The 22500-nt window shown below is 34.4% G+C and overlaps 1 protein-coding gene across 7 annotated transcripts in view; it reads right to left on the bottom strand.

Moving 5' to 3' along the window:
- Positions 1-22500, bottom strand: part of LOC144972689 (uncharacterized) — a 39162-nt gene that overhangs the window by 11725 nt on the left and 4937 nt on the right. For 4 of the 7 annotated variants that reach the window (XM_078914217.1, XM_078914218.1, XM_078914216.1 and 1 more), the window contains exons 2-13: positions 19597-19859; positions 18413-18524; positions 16700-16746; positions 15727-15836; positions 13018-13064; positions 8628-8844; positions 7660-7781; positions 6911-7110; positions 6024-6194; positions 5525-5654; positions 4317-4554; positions 846-3773 (exon numbers count right to left, since the gene is read on the bottom strand). In XM_078914217.1, coding sequence (XP_078770343.1) covers positions 846-3773; positions 4317-4554; positions 5525-5654; positions 6024-6194; positions 6911-7110; positions 7660-7781; positions 8628-8844; positions 13018-13064; positions 15727-15836; positions 16700-16746; positions 18413-18524; positions 19597-19722 — 4448 coding nt within the window. In that variant the 5' untranslated portion in view covers positions 19723-19859. Of the gene's footprint in view, positions 1-845; positions 3774-4316; positions 4555-5524; positions 5655-6023; positions 6195-6910; positions 7111-7659; positions 7782-8627; positions 8845-13017; positions 13065-15726; positions 15837-16699; positions 16747-18412; positions 18525-19596; positions 19860-21893; positions 22080-22500 lie in introns of those variants that run through there. The other 3 variants (XM_078914219.1, XM_078914222.1, XM_078914223.1) reach the window with 3 other exon arrangements.

Here is a 22500-nt window from a genome sequence, read left to right as displayed (position 1 = left end):
TCTCATTTCAATGCCTCGCACCATAATTTGCTATTGCTTGGCTACGATAGTTAATCAATGGTATCACCCCGCCCCCCCCCCCCCTCCCCACACCAACCCCTTGTAACATGCCATGTATAAAGTGATATCCCTCAACATATCAATACAGTAACTAAATAATAAAGTTTCCTTCATTCAATCTCAAGCGGAGATTAGTCAGGTCTATTCCAAGGGTAGACTGGAATAACTCAGGTCTCAGCCGAAGCTCAGCGCGCCGCTAATTGAGCTAGGGAGAGGTGGCTTGCTAAATGCCACATAACGCGGTGAATAATCGAACTAGGTATATTTCGGGTACGAAGCAAAGACTATACCACAGAGCCACACTGCCCCCCATATTATAACTCTTGGTTTTGAAAGGTTTGAATTCTTTAGAAAAGGCCACCAGTTTAGAAAGTAATGCAAGTCAGACCCACGAGAAGGAAAGGGGGGAAGGAAGAGAGAGAGAGAGAGAGAGAGAGAGAGAGAGAGAGAGAGAGAGATAGAGAAAGAGAGAGAGAGAGATAGATAGAGAAAGAGAGAGAGAGAGAGAGAGAGAGAGAGAGAGAGAGAGAGAGAGAGAGAGAGAGAGAGAGAGAGAGAGAGAGAGAGAGAAAATTGCCAGACACGTGGCTAGACAGTGGACTATTCCGCCATACTCTGACGAAACCATTGTCTTTATTTTGGCCAGGAAACTTTTACTTCAAATATCAGTCAATTAAAAAGTCATCAAAAAAAAAAAATCCTGACCCGAGATTTCTTTGCTGTCATACTAAGGCAGCAATGCTAAATACTAGATACTCCAGGTTACCCGCATGGTAAACTCTTACCTCATCAAAGGTCTTAGGTTCCATTGTAAAGCCAAACCATCTGCGTTCAATGTTATGAGGTGTTGAAAATGTTCCCTGTTGGTCAAGTACAAAATCTTTGTGATGGAACAATGGAGTTGTGTAAGAATGCTGACGAGTTGATTACCCGTTGGAACATGAATTACGTAGACGATGCCGTAATTAGTACCACAAAATAGGAAGTGGTCATCCTCTGACGTAATCATCGCAGTTATAACCTCAACCTCATTCTTATTTGTTGCTCGGCCATTGCTTCGTCGTGGAGAAGAGGCAAGCCGTCTGGATGGAGATGTCAAACTACGGCCTATTGGCGAAATTCTACTTGAAGATTCAGGCTTGGAAAGATGGTTAGCTTTAGAGTGATACTTTCGAGGAACTATTTGAGTGACGATTGATGTATTTCCGGAGTACAAAACATGGCAAGAAACACTTCCGTTCATATACGCCAAGAAAATATGCTCATGTGACCGAGAAAGTTCTGCACCGATGATTGGAAGACCGTTGTGTGAAAAAGTCTCGGTTTCTTCACTTTTGATAAGATCTACAACCACTGCTTCTCTTTCAAACACTATCACAAGATATTTCCCATCTTTTGTTGAAACAAGTGGATTGCAATGTACATTGAGATTCGTATTTTTGAAAGAAACCATTCTCAGACTTGTGGATTTCATTGTTAGAATTTGAACTTTTAATTTTTCCTCAACATAAACTGTCACGATTCGTGCAACTTTACCTTGCGTTACAAAAGATGTAATCCACGAATTCTTTTTTGTCCAGAGGGTCTTTACCCGGCGCTCCTCGAAATTAATAAGCTGAATTCCTTCATCATCACAACAGTAACTCTCTGTGGTTGACCTTAGGTCAAACCACTTCACTTCTTTCTTGTCCAAATCCATTGTTTTGACAGTGTTTCCTTTAGATGTTTCTAGAATGGTAATCTGTATGTTGTCATTGTTGTCGATGGTAGTCGTTAAAACGTCTTTATTGTCATTTACCCGTATGGATGTGATTTTATGATCAAACGTCATCAATGTTGATTCTTCTCCTGTCACCATGTTTGTGAGGAAAAGAGAATTATCTCGTTGTAGAATGAGATTCGCACTGCATATGTCTGCCCATACATTAGTCACAGTTCTCAGTGTGTTCTTCTTTATGAAAAGCCTGTTAATTTTATCCATAGTATATTCAACAGGTACTAAAGCTTGAGTGTGTACCTGTGTCAACCATATTCTTGCCTCTCTTACGACATCGCGCACAGAATCTTTAATGTCCTCATCGGATTCTTGAATGTTTTGACATGCAAACACTGAAGCCAACGAAAGAGGATTATGAATAGCAGTGTGCGAAATGGATACTAAGAAAGCTTGAAGGTATTGGATATCGGGGTCAAGGTCGACGTGTTCTAAAGCAAATCGAATATCATCCAGGAGATCGATATAAAATCCTGAGTATATCTCATTCACAAGCCACGAGAAGTTGAAAAACACCTTCTCTTTGAGAATTGCCCACACCTCATCAACATCAGACGAACTGAAACAAAGATGATAGGGAACACACCTCATCATTCGCCACTGATATCTCGACAACTCTTGAAATCTTTTCTCGGAAATGTCCTTGGAACTTAACAACAGTCCACGTCGAATGAAAAGGAAAAACGTAGCAAGCTTGTTGTGAATTGCATGAAAGAAGTCTTTTTTCAAGTATTTTTCATGGATGCAAAGTTTTAAGGATTTACACGTGATTTGAAAGACAGTCTCACCTTCAATCTTTATTTCAGCAACAAACTTCCCTAACAAACACAAAAGTCTCGAGAGTTGTAGTTGACATGAAAACCCTTCTACCACACTCACTGATTCATCTTGCTCCGCTTTGATTTCGTTCAGCAATTCCCCATCTTCTGCCAACAAATGAACCAACTCACTGTCTGCCAATCCGTAGCGAGAGGCCACGAGCAGCGACAGAGCATATTTTGTAAACGCCCTGCCAACATCTTGCTCCACAACGTTGATGAAAATAAGAAAATCAACATCAGCATCGTCAATGAAATTCTCCAATTCTGGCAACGTGTGTGATGGCCACCACCTTATAATGTTAAACACCATCTCAAAATATATTGGACGAGGATTTTTGGGTAAGGACCTTATTACGGTTGATTGTTGGTCATGTGTCACCCTTCGGTTTGAAGCTGTTAGTTTTTTCTTAATGAAATCGTTTATTTCAACTTTATTGAAAGGGCTTAATGTCACAAACTGAACTCCTGGGTGTGATTTCAACACAGAAACAAATTGACTATTGTCCTCAAATGAAAGCACAAGAGTTACACCATCCCTTATAGAATTTATTATCTTTAAAAGTATATGAACATCTAGGTCTCTTAGATTTTCAAAATTGTCTAGAATGAGAAGCAAATTTCCTCTCCCTTTTCGATGTTCACTGACAAGTTTCAGTGTTTCACAGAAGGCTGTCACTGCACCGATCACACTTTGATCTGAAGGAAATTGATTCTCCAAGGCGTACAGAAAATTTAGTTGGTTTATCAAGCTCTCCACGGTTCGATACAAACTAGAACTTCTCAAGGTCATTCCCAAACACCTAAAAACAATTTTCCTTCTGGGATCCCACAAAAGGCAATTTTTAGCAATTTGCGACGCTAAAGATGATTTTCCCGATCCGCTTGCACCAACGAGAAGAATCGTCTTTGGGTCTTCGTCCTCCGGATTCAGACTTTCCCGAACTTGATCCAGTATAGTCGGGTTGTCCAAAACCAGATCAGCTTCCGAGAGAGCTACTCTGACATGCTGAAGCGCTTCTGACCCTTCAGTCATTTGTTGGATGACATCATACTCGTCATGCCGTACCTGTGCTTTTAGCATTGATGCCATACTTGCTATGAATGTGTCAGATAGCGACCTGGAAGCAAATTACACATTGTTTTTATTATTGAATAATAAGCATAGAACTCATCTTTCATAAAATCATCATCATCATCATCATCATCATCATCATCATCATCATCATCATCATCATCATCATCATCATCATCATCATCATCACCATCATCATCATTATCATCATCATCATCATCATCATCATCATCATCATCATCATCATCATCATCATCATCAACATCATCAAATGATCAGTAATACATCCACTATAATGACCACCGCCAATATCCTAACAAAGGATACTTGTGTTAATAATATTGTATTGTCAACAAAGCGGAATCAAACATTATTAACACCACAGGCAGTGATTAAAATCCGCATTACTATCCAGAAAACATAAGGTTAAAATTCCGGCCCATAACCGTGGCTAATTTATATCTAGGCTGATTTTTCAATTTGGCGCTGAGTTAGACTTTACTTTTCAGAAATAAAACAACCCCCACCTTCAAGGACATCTCCGAACCTGCTAAATCAAACTCTGATTTTCACAAAGCAATAACCATACCTCAGATAGGAAATCGTTTTCTTTCCATATTTGAATTTCATCAGGCTGCCCTTGCTAGCCATTCTATGGCAGTGAGTAATGACGTTTTGACGCAATCTCTCCACCGGACAGGACAAATCCACCTCCTCTTCTTGTGCATCGGCTGATGAACGTTTATCATGTTCAAATAGGAAACATAGAGTTTCTCTTTTTGGGTTGTGACTTTTTAACAATCCGCCTTCCACTTCTCTTACTACGGCTGAAAAACATTATAAAGAATAATATATTATGTATAGGAAGCATTATTATCACCAGTATTTGAGTTATAGATGTCTTTTTTATATCGAAATAACAATTTTCACAGCGCTGTAAAGTTCATTATTTCATGTTTTCCATCTTACAAACTTTCTTATTTTTATTAGGACTCAAATATGACCCCAAAGTTTAAATATAAAAAAGAACAGTTTAAAAACAGGAACAAGAAAACAGAGAGAACGAAGAGTTAATAAGATATAAAGAAAAGAGAGAAAAAGCAAACAACAAACAAAACAGCTTTCGACCATCTCTCTTGTTTTTTGACATATCAAGATTTCTTTAAACAATCTTTTCGGCCAGTGACAGAGGCCAATGCCAATAACTTAGATATTAATTTTCCATTCTAAAATGTAGTACAATTAGAAACATCACTTTTTTAGTGAGTATAAAATTCAGTATAATTAGAAACATCCCTTTCATTTAGTGAGTCTAAAATTCAGTCCAATTAGAAACATCACTTTCATTTAGTGAGTCTAAAATTTAGTCCGATTAGAAACAATATTTTCATTTAGTGAGTCTAAAATTTAGTCCAATTAGAAATATCCGTTTCATTTAGTGAGTCTAAAATTCAGTCCAAATGGAAACATAACGCTCCTTTTGAGGGTCTATAATTTAGTTTGTATAATTAAAAACATCACTTTCATTTAGTGAATTCAACATTTAGTCCCATTAGAAACCTCACTTTCATTAAACCTGTGAAATGCAAGAAACTCTTTGACTTTGCTTCTTTCATAAAGCGAAGTAAAATCTGTTTCCCCATAAGCATTTAATTTTTTTTATTATTTTTGTTTATTATTCTAAAAAAAACGCATAATGGAAACCAACGCAAAATATTGTCCATTACAACAGTGTTAAATCAAGCCCATTATTGGGTCCGGCTATCAGACCTGCACAAATCTATACAACGGACTCACCCGACCATTTGTAAAAGTCCTGTGTCTCTTCGCCCTTAACCTTCATTTTATCCAGGGCAGAGTTCAATGCTGTCAATAAAATTTGCTCCATGTGGTCTGGTCCTTGGTATTCATCAAGAGCATGAAGTGGCTGGGAGGATTTAAGTAAAAATGATTACGATATTGATGACGATGATGAAAATGATGATGAAATGAGGATGATTGATAACGATGATAAAGATGACTTTGATTATATTGATGATGATGGTGGTGGTGATGACGACGACCATGATGACGGCGACGATGGTGACAAGTTAATGACGACGACGGTGATGATGATAATAGTCTTCAAATCGTAAACAGCGATATAGATGTGGATCGATACTTAGAAGGGAAGAAAAGAAACCAAAAAAAAAAAAACAAAAAAAAAAAAACAAAACAAAAAAACAAACAAAAAAAAACAAAAAACAAAAAAAAAAAACAACAAAAAAACTAGCCAGATTGCACCCACTCCACCCACCTGTTTGATGTAGACTGCTGGGACCCGATTTGAATCTAGCCGGTAAGCGTCATCAAACATTTCTACACCAATGATATTCTCACGGACCAGAGTCTCTCTGATTTTCTCGTAGACAGATTTCTCTAGAAAGCCTGGAAGATTCTGATCATCGAGCTGGTGTCCTAGAAGACTCTATGAAATACAAAAATATGAAGAATTAACTAAACACTCTTCTTACCAGGCAATTTCAGGATTTTGACTGAAACTGAAACGTCATAGCCATCGAACACAGAAATAGATTAAAAAAAACAAAACAAACTCAAACACATATGGCTTGTGAGAATACAATAATATATCATCTTGTTCAGTATAGTGAAAGCTACATCACAGAGGCAAGTTCTTACAGTAATATTTTCTTTATAAATGTCTTTAGCTTTTATGACACAAAAGAGAAATTACAATGAGAAAAATGTTGACTGTATCGTAAGGAATTTGACAATTGTCCTATAGTTAAAATTATTAAGGAGAGGGTTAATATTGAATAAATGATAATGATTAATATTCAAAATTACCCCCCCCCCCCAAAAAAAAAAAAAAAAAAAAAAAAAAAACCAAAAAAAAAAAAAAAAAAAAAAAAATAAACTAAACAAAAAAAAAAAAAAAGAAACAAAAAGAAAACAAAACAAAAACAAAAAACAGCAACCAAAAAAAAGGTAAAACAAAACAAAAAAAAAACCCTCAACCCCCCCCCCCCCCCCCCCAAAAAAACCCAAAATAAAAACAAACAAACAAACAAACAAGCAAAAAAAAAAAAACAACAACAAACCAAAAAACAACAAAACAATAACTTTTTTCTGAGCTTTAAAAATGAAATAGCAAGTCGCATGCAAGTCGTATACAAATCTTACCACAAAATAAGGTCCGATGGAAAGACGTCTACAATTTTTAAGCTCCGTGTCGATGACATCAAATGTTTGTATGTCGTTGCTCAGGTTACCCGATCCTTTGCGCATGTCCACAAAGTGACAATTTAGCCCAATTTTTTCGCAAAGTTCCTTTAGTTTTGGGTAAGCTACTTCCTCAAGAAATTCACGCTCTTCGTGAAGATCTGTAAATAGAAGTGTACCATGGTTATTATGACAATAAACGTTATTATATCTCTCAACTAAGTTTGGATGTAAATGCTTACTAAGCTCTAGTATCATGCCCTTTTATGAAGTTTCAAATTAACTTTATCTCCTAAAATTAACACAGCTGCTTGACAGTGGAATTCCTTTTACTCTTAGACAACGGCACAGTCAGAAGTAAAATTTTAAGTCTCCAGCTCATCAATCTGATGGGAAATAATGATTTAGAAAATTATACCACTTTTATTGATTTGTGACTGATTATGCAAATAGCCAACCCTGTAATTTGTACGAGAAAATATAATATTATAATTAAACACTTAAAGATTTGGACTAAAATGTTCCATCATAGATCTCGTGATGCAACATATCTTGGCATAATTTTCAAAATTTGAGCACGTATAAAAGAAGTCAGGATTTTATTTCAGACTTCCGAGTTGGTGTATAGATAGTAGTATCGAACTGAACAAATGTTTGGCTCATGGCTTGTTTACAGTAAGTTAAGAATCTCTTTTCCATTTATTTCTCACCTGGGGTAGACGACACATATATTCTTAACTCCGATTTTGGCAAGGCGGCAGGCAAGCGTCCATGGGACGCTTTCATTTGAAGTAAAACCTCTTGCGTCATTCTCGTCCAACGAGTCTTTTTTCTACATGGGATAGAATATATATAATATAATTAATTATATCATATATATTTATATATATTATATAATATTATATATTATGGTCAGTATTTTATGTCAATTTAACTAATAACTGGTTTTGGACTCAAACTAATGGCTACAAAGAAACCAAACATGTTTTCTTTAATCTCAAAGTCGGAGAGTTTAAAAATAATTATAAAGTTGAAAATTAAGTCCGATTCAATTTGTACAGCGCTCGACACACCAGCTACAGAATATTTGTAAAATTGTATTTTTTCTAATCCTTTTGTCAACTGAGCAATGATTTGGGTAGCTGGGTCTGCTAGATCTAGCTGAAAACACCTTGCGATAAACAAGTGTTCTATCCAAATGGTATTCAATTTCAGTCTTTAGAAACATTGATCAACTTCATGCCCATTGATTCTAAGGGACTGTCTATTTATTAAAGGCTGGAATAATATTTGCACTCAAAATAAAATAAAAATAAAAATGATCTACAGGTAAATAATAAATATTTTTGTTGGAGTTATTTTTTTTTCCTTTAAAAAATAATATAATGTACGTAGGGGTACTTACAACTTTTATAAAAATAATAGTTATTTCTCTTTTGTAAAGGTAGTTTGGTATTGTGTGATGGCAATGATAATGGTATTCATAAGGATGATGATGATGACGATGATGAGGATGATATTTGATGATGTGATGATGATGATGACGACAACGACAATAACGATGTTTATGACGACGATGATGATAATAACGACGACGATGATGATGATGATGATGATGATGATGATGATGGTGATGATGACGACGACGACGATTGTGATGATGCAATAAAAAGCATACCTAATGACAGCTCTCCGAGTCCTTCTTTTCCCGTCACTACTCCTGTTGCTTGATGTGGACCAACTGTAATAGGATTTGCCTTTACCACTACGTCCTTGACCTTGACTCAAGGTCTCCAAATTGGCTTTTGTCAATTCTTTAACTGGCTTTATGGGTACTAGCTCCCTCAGAGTGGATAGTCGATTTATCAGGGGAGGAAACGCTCGTCTTTCGTAAACTGGAATGGATTGAGTGTTATATTTTGACATCTAGGAACTGAGAATCTTTCAAAGTGTGGACATCAACATATGTTTGGTCCATAATAATATAATGACCGTTTTAATTGTTTACGTGGGGATAATATTTTTCTGATTTTTAGTACGTTTGCTGTTGAGAATAACAGTGAAACCCATAGATTGATGTTTAATAGTTGATGTATAGTGCTATAAAATAACAATTGTAATTGATAACTCATGGAAATAGATCTATAAAATTAGATAATATTTTCCTTATCTTTAGATAAAAACTGTCATTGTTTTGATACGATTATTTGCTTTCACAAATTTAAATGTTTAGAAAAATTTCTAAGAATCGTTTGAACAGAAGGTTAGGTTACTATCGACGTGCACTTATTAGCAGGTCTGATAACCCACACTGTTATGGGCTCATTGTTATCTAGGAAATACTCTCAAACCAACGTTTCTTTTGCCCATTAGAACAATGTTATAACAGGTCCATAACTGCACTCGGCTATTATAATTAGACCTGCTAATATGTTCACCGAGGTTGTTGCAAAACATGATTGCATGGGATTGAAATATATTTTTACGACTCAAAATTTGAAATACGCACAAAAAACAAAAAAAAAAAACAACAAAAAACAACGCGTTATCTAATTCTATTTAGCTACATAAAGATATGCATTCAAATTTATCAATAAAGTTTTATGTGGGTACTTAAAATCATTCATGCGACAAATTGTCTGCATTTACTTCAGCTGTCATTTTAGACTTTGTATGCGTTCGAGCTCTCTTTAGATACGATTAGACTGTTCCTAGTTTTTTAAAGATCCGAATTCTGTATCGATTAGTTTAACATACACCCCGTAGTTTCACAGATTTATAACGATAATTGACATTTGAATAATGATATGCAAGGTGGTAACATAATATATGTAAAATGTACATTTTAATTGATTGAAAAACGTAAGTTTTATCTAGGAGTTAACAGCTCATGTATTTAAATAAGAGGAAAAAGAAAGCAACATTTGGATTGTATGACATAAGGGTTAAACTACAAAAAACGATTTTGGAAAAAAAAAAAGGTAGAAAAAGGGGCCACATCAAACAAAGTAAAAAAACGTAGGTCATATACACCTATTAATCATATGTATATAAGATATAATGGTAGAGGAAAAACATTCATTGCAATGGAATAAATATAGAAAAATTCAAGCAAACGAGGGACTAAAGGTAAATACGTTGGGTCATGTGTGAATAAAATATCCATGCCCATGGAGTTACATAGTTTTGTAATATCAACCTGTGTAGTATTGATAGGATTACCAAAAGAGGCCACCAAAACAAAAAATAATATATATAAAAAAGGATTGGAGGCTTTGGATTACAATTTTACTCAATCTGACTGAGACAGTCGGTTTATTTGAAGATGACGAAACATTCCAGAACTATTAAAAATTTGATATATGTGACTCATCGTCTTGAAACCTTATTATGGTGGGTGTAATTTAGAAGCCTTAAAGTGATTTTACACTAAGATTTTCTAAATTCGAATTGACGAAGTTTATTAAATTGATATATGAAATAAACCCTACTATTGTTGGTGATTTTAACTTTGAGATTACTTTATTTTTACACCTGGTTCATGCAGATTTAATACCCTTTGGGGACGAGCAGATAATATATTCATTTTTACGACATAACATTTTTTATTGTGGAATTGGCATTTAAGGGACTCATTTTGTCCATTTTAAAGTCATATAACTTATATTATGATATATCGTTTCAAATAGAAACAGCTTTTTATTGCCCCTGCATTATTTCGCATAGACAAAAAAATTTAAAATCTACGACAGTTATTACTGTAAAAAGAAGCGAGAAGCTGTCCACCATATTGATTTGTAAAACGATCAGTTTGCTTTTAATTTTAACGGAAAGGGGTCACGAACCACGATGATTTAATTGTACTAGTGGAGAACCCGGAACATTTTTGAGGAAATAAAGGCGATTACAAAAAGGCACTTAACTGTTTTACTTATTGTGGAAATTAACATAGATCGAGACGAATCTTTTGAGGCATTAACGATCAAAATCGGTCAGGTAATAAAATGTATAGGTGCGCGTAAATGAATATGGCAGCATATTTGTGATTTCATCTAGACCGGTGAATGACCGATCATTAAACCTTTGCAGATTTTATAAATAATCATTTGAGTCAACTGGTGACAAGATTACCCTCAGTTTATCAACGGTTTGCAAGTTACTCATAAATATATCAATCTGTTAAAAATAGTTTTATTATTTTTAGATTTGCCAGTAATTCTGTGCTCATTGACAAAATTTTAACATTGGCTGTACGGAAAATTTTTGGCTCCCAACCCTTTGTTTTAAAGAATAGATTTCAATTTACTTTAGGGAGTTCAAATTATTCCATTGAAAAGCAAACGACAAAAAGAATAGAAACACAAATTGTGGCCGACGCATCATCTGGTATCATGTCGAAATGTTCTTAATGAAGAAAATTGATTTTGAAATAAAATTACAGAATTAGAAAGTGTAATTTAAAAAGATTAAGAGCCAAAACTCATTAATCAAAAAATAAATAAATTATACAATAATATTGACATTCAATTTTAAGCAAAAAGTACATCTCAACATCACACCGTTTTGAGACGGTTATTCAAATATGTATTTTCAAAAACAAGCTTACGAAAATATACAACAAAAAGCAAATGAAACGAATTATGCAACTCGTTGTCAATAAAAGCCACAGCTAATGGCAGACCTGCTTAGTATTACAAATAATTCGTAGAATTACGACATTTTGGCCCCAATTCCCGAATGTCATAAGCATCTCTAAGTCATTAGACCTTATTGTAAATTAAAGTTGATGCCAGACTACATAATTTTAACGATTTTGAAGTGTAATTTAATACTTGAGATGGTAAATTGTTCATTTTTGAAGTTAACTATAAAGACCACAATTTTCATCTCCTTAAAAAATACGAATTTAAAATTTTTAAATAGGCAGGTTTGTAGTGGGAACCTTGTCTAAAACTGAAATGTAAATGGTAAAAATGTATCTGGCATTGATTAATCGATTTGCTTATTATTGTTAATTGCCCAAAAGGTATTCTTGTCAATTTTTTCAAAAGTTTAGTTATAACTATTTGAACCATAAGGATAAAGGCATTTTACAAACACTAAAGATTGGTGTTTTATTAATAACTAATACCACTATGAAATAAATAGATATAGAGGATATAATACATCAAAATTTAAGTGTAAATATGTACACATAGGTTAGGTGAAATAATTTGTAAGAAGTAAAAGCAATATAAATTCCAATCAGGAACTGGAAAGTATTAACAGGAAATGTTAATGTTAGAAGAACATAATCTATAAGAGAAGAAAAGGGATGTGATTGGTGGTGGAAATGAAAGACGCTAAAGAAAATATTTAAAAATAACGTTATTTGCTGTACCCGTAAGGATCATACGCATTTTAACTTTGCCGTTTCGTGGGATCTCGATTAAAGTCCTTTAGGCTCATAGAGTAGAATTTTGTCCCGATTAAACAAAATCAATCCCTACTACCCTATAGATAGGATGCTATTCTATTGCAAAGTACTTTCCCCGAGATCTAACAGGCTTGGTAGACAGGGGAGTCAAAATCTCGACTGTGCCCTGGACCGATCCCAACCTCTTGGCGCGAGAAGCTCGTGCTCAATCAACGTAATTAATAAAATAAGGAACTTTTGTATTCAAAGATCTCCCCCCCCCTCTTTCTCTCTCTCTCTTTCTCACTTCCTCTCGCCCCTCCCCCCTCCTCTCTCTCTCTCTCTCTCTCTCTCTCTCTCTCTCTCTCTCTCTCTCTCTCTCTGAATGTGTGTATCGCTCTCTGATCAAAAGTTTTCCTACAACATACTTTTCGTGATTACCAAGATTTTATATAACATTGCACTCAAACATTCCATTTAGATTCAGTCTTATTTAATAGTCCCATAATTTACGTAGAGATAACACATTGTAACAATGTCATCTATAAAATGTCAACATGCACGTTTCATTTTGACCACCCACATACATATATTAAAATGCCGTGTAAAATAAGTCAAAAGGGGAAAATTGATAAAAATATCTTTTTTTTTTGGAAAAAAGCGATTTTAATACCTGCCCACTCTTCAAGGAGTTTATTGAGACGATCCATAATTACTTCTCTAGAGAAAGCGAGATGATTAGAGTTTTGAAATAAACCAATTATTACAAATTACTCTAACAAAGAGCACAAACATAGAAGAATCGTTCTGGTCCCATGGCATCCCTTTGCCCATACAAATTGGATTTGTATTTTTTCCTCAATACAAATGTGCAATACGTGTGGTGTTTTAACAGTGATGCATTTTTGCTAAACAAATATTTTGATAATATTATCATAAATCTCTTTTTGCCAAGGTTTTCCATTGACTGGTTTCAAGCTACAGTAGCCCGTAATAATTTGTGGGACAAACATGATGACTTTAAGGTGCATGTTTTAATACATACATATATAGATTATTTTTTTTTGGGTATATATATATATATATATATATATATATATATATATATATATATATATATATATATATATATATATGTTAACAAAGATGACGATGTTTTCGGCCAGCTACTCATTTTACATCCGAGTACGATGAGCGAATATGAGTAAAGAGCCTTTTCCAGAGACTCGACTTTGTGTTGTCCACAACGGACTCGAACCAGGGACCTACAGCCGCATATTATTACTTCATCTGGACCTTGTAATAGTAATAAGCTCGTTAATGAAAATAAAGGAATGCAATAATTAAGCGTATAATACTGTATCTCACAGTTGTTTTCTAAGATTGTCTTTAACCAGTTGACTGACGTAATCTGGAAAGACACGCATTAAAACAAATTGGCCAGAAAAACTCGTCCTTCAAATATCGATTGATTTAAATGATCCCCACCTAGGCAAGAACTCTCAAACCTGAGACCTCGTGGGGTCTTCATTGAAGTGCCAGTTTTTTTTTTGTTTGTTGCCAGGATGAGGGTCATTTAAATCGATCGATATTTGAAGGACGAGTTTTTTGGCCAAATTTTTAAATACTTGTCTTTGTAGGGTGGGGGTGGGGGTAGGGGGTCCCGATAGCTCAGTTGGTAGAGCACTCGCTTCACACGCAAAGGGACCGAGATTGATCCCGGGTGCGGTCGAGATTTTTTTCTGAACCCCCTGCTCACCTAGCAGTGATTGGGTAGCCGGGTCTGTTAGATCTGGCAGAAAGGTCTTTGCGATATACTAGCGTCCTATCCAAAGGATAGCAAGCAATTGCTATAGTCCGTTTCACGCTATAGAAACCGGGATAAACTCCGGCTCTATGGGAATAATGGCTCTGAAGGACTACTTTACTTTTTGTACGGCTTTTAATTGGCTAAAGAAGGGCAAGATCTGTGTATATATTTATCATACGTAGAAACAACGAGTCCTTGGCATCCTCATTAGCCTTTGTGGTCTAGTCGTATGTTACATGGATTGCGATTGGTTGTCAAAGGTTAATATCCTGCCGAGATCGGCGCATAGATGAGTCTTTGGAAAAGACTAATTACTACATTTTCTTAATACACAAAAATGTAAATGGAAATCTGGCAGATAAGATCCAGATAACCTTGTCTCCGCCGTAAAGAAATTATTATAATAGCGCCGTACTTAGCGCATGCCTTATCTTACATTCTCAGTGTTGCTATTTGGCTAAAGGCCCATTGTAATGCGCATTGACCACAATGAATGAATATTGCGCTATGTAAAACGATGGAAGAACTCTTGGAGAAGGCCAACAATAGAGAAAAATGGCGGAAAGTTGTGTGAGCTGCATCCCATGTATCCCCCGCCTCCCCGAAGATCATCAGATCATGGGATGAATGAATGAATGAATGAATGAATGAATGAATGAAAAAGGACACTCGTTATGTAAACCTTTGGGATGGACGAAACTGATACATGATAGAAATAGTGAAAACGCATACCGCTGTTGATCAGAGGGCTCAACCATAAGACTCTTCTCTCAATTTTCTGTCTGACCTCAGAGTAAGTACTTAATGAACACTAACCGATAACAGCATGAATTGACACTTCTCACCGTCATGAGTTATGCCGAGGCCATTTAATTGTGACAACAGGTCACTGAAATGACTCTTTACTTCATTGATTAATATCAAAACAACAGACCTGTTGAGCTAAATTCTCTTTATCTCAGAAAATATTCCCCGATTAAGCTCAGAGCAACCCACGCAAAAAAAATTAAAGGTATGAAGTTCTTAGAATAACTTTCTATATAGTCTTCAGGATTAAAAAGAAAATAAATAAAAATGGAGCAGAACTTATTTTAGTTTTTTTGTTGAAACATGTTTTGAGACAATTGAACAAAAATATGACTAGACGTCTAATTGTTTGTTTTTCTCTCTTTATAATTTTTTAAAATGACTTCGGATGTAGGTAGTCAATACCTTTCCGCTTTATAATAATGAAATAGAATAGTTAAAGTAGATGCTTCAAAAAAAAAAAAAAAAATACCAACCAGAAAAAAAAAATTTGGTTATTTGGTTGTTAGCCAAAAACAATCCAGAGTTCATAATTTAAGGACCACCAGTTTTATTTCACTTTGCCCTTACTTTCGCCCGATTTCAAGAAAATATTTAACTGCACATTTATTGTATGTATTGTGGCAAAAATAAATGCTTTGACAGGCGCTCAAAGTCAATCAGCTCAAGTAAGGAAGTGGGTTCGCTGCCATTGCAACGCTTTGCTAATATAAATAGACAAAAAAAAAAATCCCATAAATATATAAAGGTTTAAACTAGTCTCACCTTCTTGCATGGAATCCAAAATCTGACTCAGGTGCACATTCAACTTTTAACATTGATGAAGTCTTCACCAGATTGGGTAAAACAAAGTCACGTGGGCCGCGGCGAGATGGCTGATTGGATAAAATTTGAATAAATGTCAAGGTTGGGGTTAAAATAATCATGCATTGATGTTGACAATAATGTCGATGAAGATATCTATGACGGTAGTCGTGATGATTTAATTTATTTGAAACGTAAACCTATGTGTATTAGGGTTATTGATATTCTGATGGTAGAAGTGGATGTTATTATTATTATTATTATTATTATTATTATTATTATTATTATTATTATTATTATTATTATTATTATTATTATTATTATTAGTAGTAGTAGTAGTAGTAGTAGTAGTAGTAGTAGTAGTAGTAGTAGTAGTAGTAGTAGTAGTAGTGGCAGTAGTAGAGATTGTAGTAATGGTAATGTAGGAGTAATAATAATAATAAATAATAATAATAATAATAATAATAATAATAATAATAATAATAATAATAATAATAATAATAATAATAATAATAGTAATAATAATAGTAGAAGTGGTGGTGGTGGTGGTAGTAGTAGTAGTAGTAGTAGTAGTAGTAGTAGTAGTAGTAGTAGTAGTAGTAGTAGTAGTAGTAGTAGTAGTAGTGGTACTAGTAGTAGTAGTAGTAGTAGTAGTAGTAGTAGTAGTAATAGTAGTAGTAGTAGTAGTAGTAGTAGTAGTAGTAGTAGTAGTAGTAGTAGTAGTAGCAGTAGTGATAAAATAGAAGAAGAAAAAGAAAAATGGTGTTGGTAAAAGTGATATTATTACATTTGGTCATAGTATTCATATCATTTGGGAAGGAAGGATGGCTCTATTAATATTGTCTTCAAAGAAATACAATATTGCAGCAGAAAACAATATATCGACACACTTGCTTTGCATTCCTAGGTAAAACAATGATTTGATTTAACTCACATTAGACATTTGACGTAAAGCTTGGTCTGTAGAATGCCAGGGGTTTCCTGAAACGAGACATGCAGTAAATAGTGTATGTGGACTATTTAGATAGTTTACTGCACGGCCATAAGACCCACGGAGCCGGACCTTACCCCGGTTCTCATAGCCTTTAACAGACAATTGCAATTGCTCGCTACCCACTGGATTGTACCCAGATCTAACATACTCAGCTCCCCAGTCATTTATTTGTTGTGGGGGTTGGGGGGGGGGGGCAGACTACTAATATATGTGTCTGTATGTGTGTGTGTGTGTGTGGGGGGGGGGGGGGTGGGGGATCAGAAAAAAATCGACCTATCCAGGAACGATCTCAGTCCTTCTTCGTGTGAAGCAAGTGCTCTTTCCACTAAGCTATTATGCCCCCCCCCCCCCCCCACAAAATATCAATACGGAAATACGGAAATATGTTTAACAAAGGTTCCGTGATTCTAATATAACCTTACATAACTTGAAGGAGATTAAATAATAACCACATTATTTTACTCGAAATATTTATTGATTTTTCTCTTATTACAATTCCAAAAAAAAAAAAAAAATATGGGATGCAACACTTATTGCTTCTCGAAGCAATTATTGATTTCGAAGTTATAACACATTCGAATTTATGCACACTTAACCGTCGTTGGTTCCCCCCCCCCCCCCCCCAATAAAAAAAGTGAAAAAAATTAACCAGTTAATTCCGTACTCTGAAGAAATAACGTATTTAAAAATTTGGCCAAAAAACTCGTCCTTTAAATATCGATCGAATTAAAGGACCCTTATTTTGGTAAAACTCTCAAAGCTGGGGCTTTGCCAGGGGTTGGTCTTTAATTTAAGCTAAACAAAATCATTTTACCACATCGTATGGCGCTTGTACGGTGAGAGTCGGACGCCCTCGAAATAACCACAGTGTATTTCATACCTTTGCTCGTAGGAGCAGTAAAAAACGACGATGACGCACGTTTTGACTGTAAATTTATAAACTTTAATTTCATATTTCGATTAATTAAAATGACCCAAATATAGCAGTATCTAGTTCTTCAGAGCCGGAGTTCATCTCGGTTTCTCAAGCGTGAAACGGACACTTGCTTGTTTTCTTTTGGATAGGACTTAGTCTATCACACAAAGTACTTTTCGCCAGATCTAACAGAGCCAGCTACTCAATCACTGTCGGGAGTTCAGAAAAAATCTTGACTTCACCCGAGGTCGAACTCAGTACCTTTGTGTGTGAAGCCAGCGTTCTATCAACTGACCCCCAATGAAAACATTTTTAATCCATGGACTTTTTTGAAGTCTCAAATCTAAGAATTTTTGACAAGTAGTTCGTCAGTTTAATCGATCGATACAAACAGCTGTCTAAAGTGTAAAAAGAGGCGTTTTGTGTGAGAACGGTAGAGTGCGATTTGAGCAATCCATTACCTGGTTATAAAGTTAAAGGGGACCAGGGTTATAATTCTTCTTATCACAATTTTTATGCTACATTTTTTCATGCACTTTTAACCAGAGTTCACATATTTGCAGGTCTGATAACCGAACGCAATTATGGGCTTGATTTAAGCTTTTTGTAATTTACAGTATGTTGCGCTGGTTTGAGGGTATTTCTATTACCTCAATGAGACCATGACGAGTTAAGTTATCTGAGCGGCGACACTTCTATTCTTATTAATTTTATATTTTTTATAACGACCGACTTACGTGAAATATAACTTCTCTCTGTGGCTGGTGGTGTAGCTCTCGTGTATTGAAGGTCCATAAAAGTCTTTGCTCTTTCTAATCTAGATGAAAGTATCAGTGGATGAAACTCGATCTGAAAAAGATATCACGTGGAAAATAATTCAGGAGGATTAAATTTAATGATGAAACTTAGATGATACATGACAACGTCAAATCGTGGGGAAATAGGCGACGAACAATAACAATTATTGATAGAATAGAAGTAATTTGCAAAAATATAAACATTTGTATTTACCATACTTTGCAATATTTCATTTATTTCTAAGCAGGCCATATGAAAACAAATTTCCATTTTATATAGTAGTAATCAACACTCTTACAATGTCCGTTACTGCTTATAGCCAGTTATTAATATCATTCATACGTCGGGTATTTTGTGTAAAGTGGCTTTCACAATGACAGACATCGGGACTAGAATTTTTCACGATCACTGTCACCCATTAGGGCCACTGACCAGGCTTAACATTGCATGACTTTGTCGCAAGACGAAACCACATAGAGCGATATGCAGTCTCCACCCCTCCCCCCCCCTCCAAAAAAAAACACAAAACAACAAAAAAAAAAAAAAAAAAAACCCCAACAAAAAACCCTTTAAACCCCCCCCCAAAAAAACAAAAAAAAAAAACAAAAAAACAAAACGAAACAATCAAACCAAAAACAACAACAACAAAATCCGCCAAACAAACAAAAAAAATACAAGACAAAAAAATAACTAAAGAAAAAAAAAACATAAACGAAACGAAGACAAATTTCCAGAGTAATGATGTAAAACAATAGAATTAGAGTAGCTGCCGAGGCGTCCCGGTCGGTTGATTAGAAAGCGACCGGCAGTAAGTCAAGTCGATGTAAAACAGAACACTCATCCTCTTTCCTGGTAAAGCATAGACATTTGCCATTTAGAATGTTGTGAAGTAAGAAGATTTAAGTCTATATGGATATTTAAAAAAAAAGCTCTTTGTTTGTATCCTTTTTTTATTTTTTGGTTCTATAATATACGATCAAATTATCAATGATTAACCTGTTTCGTTTTGTGTTTTGCAGCATTTCCTTCACACACACACTTACACACACTGACACACACACATACACGTATATATATATATATATATATATATATACACACATCTCACACAACTCTAACTTACCATTTCTTTTTTGGCTCCCAGTTTGATTAATAGCTCTTCTTCCATCTTCAGCTTTTGGCCCTTTATCACTGGATCTGGTCCCCTGCTGTATCCTTCTAGTTCCATGAGTTCGTATGGATCTGCCATTTTTTGGCCTTACCAAAGAGACTGTAAAGCAATCACTTTTCAAGTCATAAGATGAAATATTTTACCACGGCGAATCCATATTATTTTCAAGAGACGATATGAATCACACTTCTTGAGTCTACATTGTTGAGAAATATCTAATAAATTCCACAAAATTTTAGTAAAAAAAGAGATAAATTATTGGAAACACATCCACGGTGACATATAATAGTTGATATTCTCGGCGTGAATCACATTTCTTCGTTTGATATATCTACATGGTGTTTTCTTTATTACTCGTACAACCAAATAAAGAATTGAAATAGCTTAAAACATAGAAATGATAAAAACACCTAGTTTTTGAACATAGTTTTTCATCACTATTCAATTTTTTTATCGTGAAAATTTCAGGAAGACGCTTTAAGCCGTTACAATACAGTCGTGCTTTTTGTAAGAAGGGAGAAATTTTACTCAAGCGAATTTTTGACACAAAAATTGGAAGAAAAATAAAAATGTGTCTGATTTAGTTTTACACAAAATTTATTTAACATACAGGACAGGGCTTCATGCCGTTTAAAGCTAAACCTCCGAAAGTCAATGTTTGTTGTGCTTTAATGATTGATCGTGTGATTGGGCCATTTTTCTTTTTAAAAAAGCACAGTAACTGCTGTATCATACTTAAATGCTTGAGTTTTTATTGTTGTTGCATACCCCGCACAGTTGCTATGTGAAATTTTCGCCACAAAATAACTTGATTTGTTTTGAAAAACTATGCAAAACAAAACAAAACAAACTAGATGTTTCTATCATTTCTAGTTTTTAAGCTATTTTAATTCTTAAACGGGCTGTTATAATAATCACCCTGTATATTTTTATATGGAAATACTTTGTTATTATACATCTACTTATTTTCAGAAGCCAGTTATAATCATATTCCTCCAACTGCAATAAACGAGATGTTTTTTTTTTGCATTGTCTCAAATATTAAAATGGTATCATACATTTTACTTCAGTTTCTTCCCTTCCTCACCCCCAAGGAGAAAATATAAAAGAAAAAACCCCCAAGCGATACATCCCGTTTTCTCATCCCACTGAAAAGCTGTACCTTTAAACTTTTTGTGCATCTACATGGTTTATGTCATGTTCCATGCACTACAACTACTACTACTACTACTACTACTACTACTACTACTACTACTACTACTACTACTACTACTACTACTACTACTAAATACTAACTACTACTACTACTACTACTACTACTACTACTACTACTACTACTACTACTACTACTACTACTACTACTATACTACTACTACTACTATCTATACTACTACTTACTACTAACTATACTACTACTACTACTACTACTACTACTACTACTAATCTAATACTACTACTACTACTACTACTACTACTACTACTACTACTACTATACTACTACTACTACTAACTACTACTCACTACTAACTACTACTATCTACTACTACTCTACTACTACTACTTACTACTACTACTACACTACTACTACTACTACTACTACTACTTACTACTACTACTACTACTAACTACTACTACTAACTACTACTACTACTACTACTACTACTACTACTACTACTAAACTACTACTACTACTACTACTACTACTACTACTACTACTACTACTACTACTACTACTACTACTACTACTACTACTACTACTAACTACTACTACTACTACTACTACTACTACTACTACTATACTACTACTTACTACTACTACTTACTATACTACTACTACTTATATTACTACTATTACTATTATATTATATATATATATACTATACTTATATATATTATTATATTACTACTTATACTACTATTACTACTACTCTACTACTATCTATATATACTATACTATATTATATATTATTATTATATATATTATTATTATATTATTATTATTATTATATATATTATTATATTATTATATATATATATTATATTTATTATATTATATTATGTGATTATTATATATTATTATATTATTATATTATTATAATATATTATCTTAAATAATAATATTAAATAATATTAAAAAGAAATATCTATGAAAAAAAAAACACAAAAAACAAAAAACAAAAAAAAAAAAAAAAAAACAAAAAAAAAAAAAAAAAAAAACAAAACTAAGAACAAAACTAAAATCCCCAAACCTGTTGACCACTTTCTCCAGGGGCATGAAAGGATACCGTTTTTATAAAGAGTACGTCAGCACAGTAACTCGTTTTTTACATCTTAATCCCCTAAAACAAAGCTATCTAGATATATCGAATTGTGTTAGGTCGTTCAAACACCACATGTGTCCATGTTTGTACACAACAAAACTTTCCAAGTGTAATGATTATCTCCTTAATCGCTTCTCTCTATATCAGTCAATATTATGTCAAACAAACGGAAGAAAGAAAACGATGACATGACGAGATAGGCGGTCTTCAGTGACTATGATATCAACCCACAAATATACATTTATCTATATCTTCAGCGAATGCATGCTGAGATAACACATGTGACCCACCGACCCAAACCTGTGTTAAGTAGGGTTGAAGAAAATGCCTAAAAGTGAATTATAGATAGAACGAAATTGACGTCTCTCAGTTCTTTGTTATTGTTTTTATCCAGCTCTTTTCATGAGTAGCTAGTTCTTTCTTAATTGTATTCATCAGACTTTAAACGTTTAACATGGTTTTGTGTTTTGAAGCGTTATATCCGGCTGGCGAATGTTATGAGTTTTCTAATATAACGCATAGCAGTAATAGATAA

This window comes from Berghia stephanieae, chromosome 5, assembly GCF_034508935.2.
Source record: "Berghia stephanieae isolate SIO BIC M18660-M18661 chromosome 5, UCSD_Bste_1.3, whole genome shotgun sequence".
NCBI classification, from domain to species: domain Eukaryota; kingdom Metazoa; phylum Mollusca; class Gastropoda; order Nudibranchia; family Aeolidiidae; genus Berghia; species Berghia stephanieae.
The sequence above is the reverse complement of the archived record's forward strand: the minus strand, read 5'-3'. Positions and strand labels throughout refer to the sequence as shown.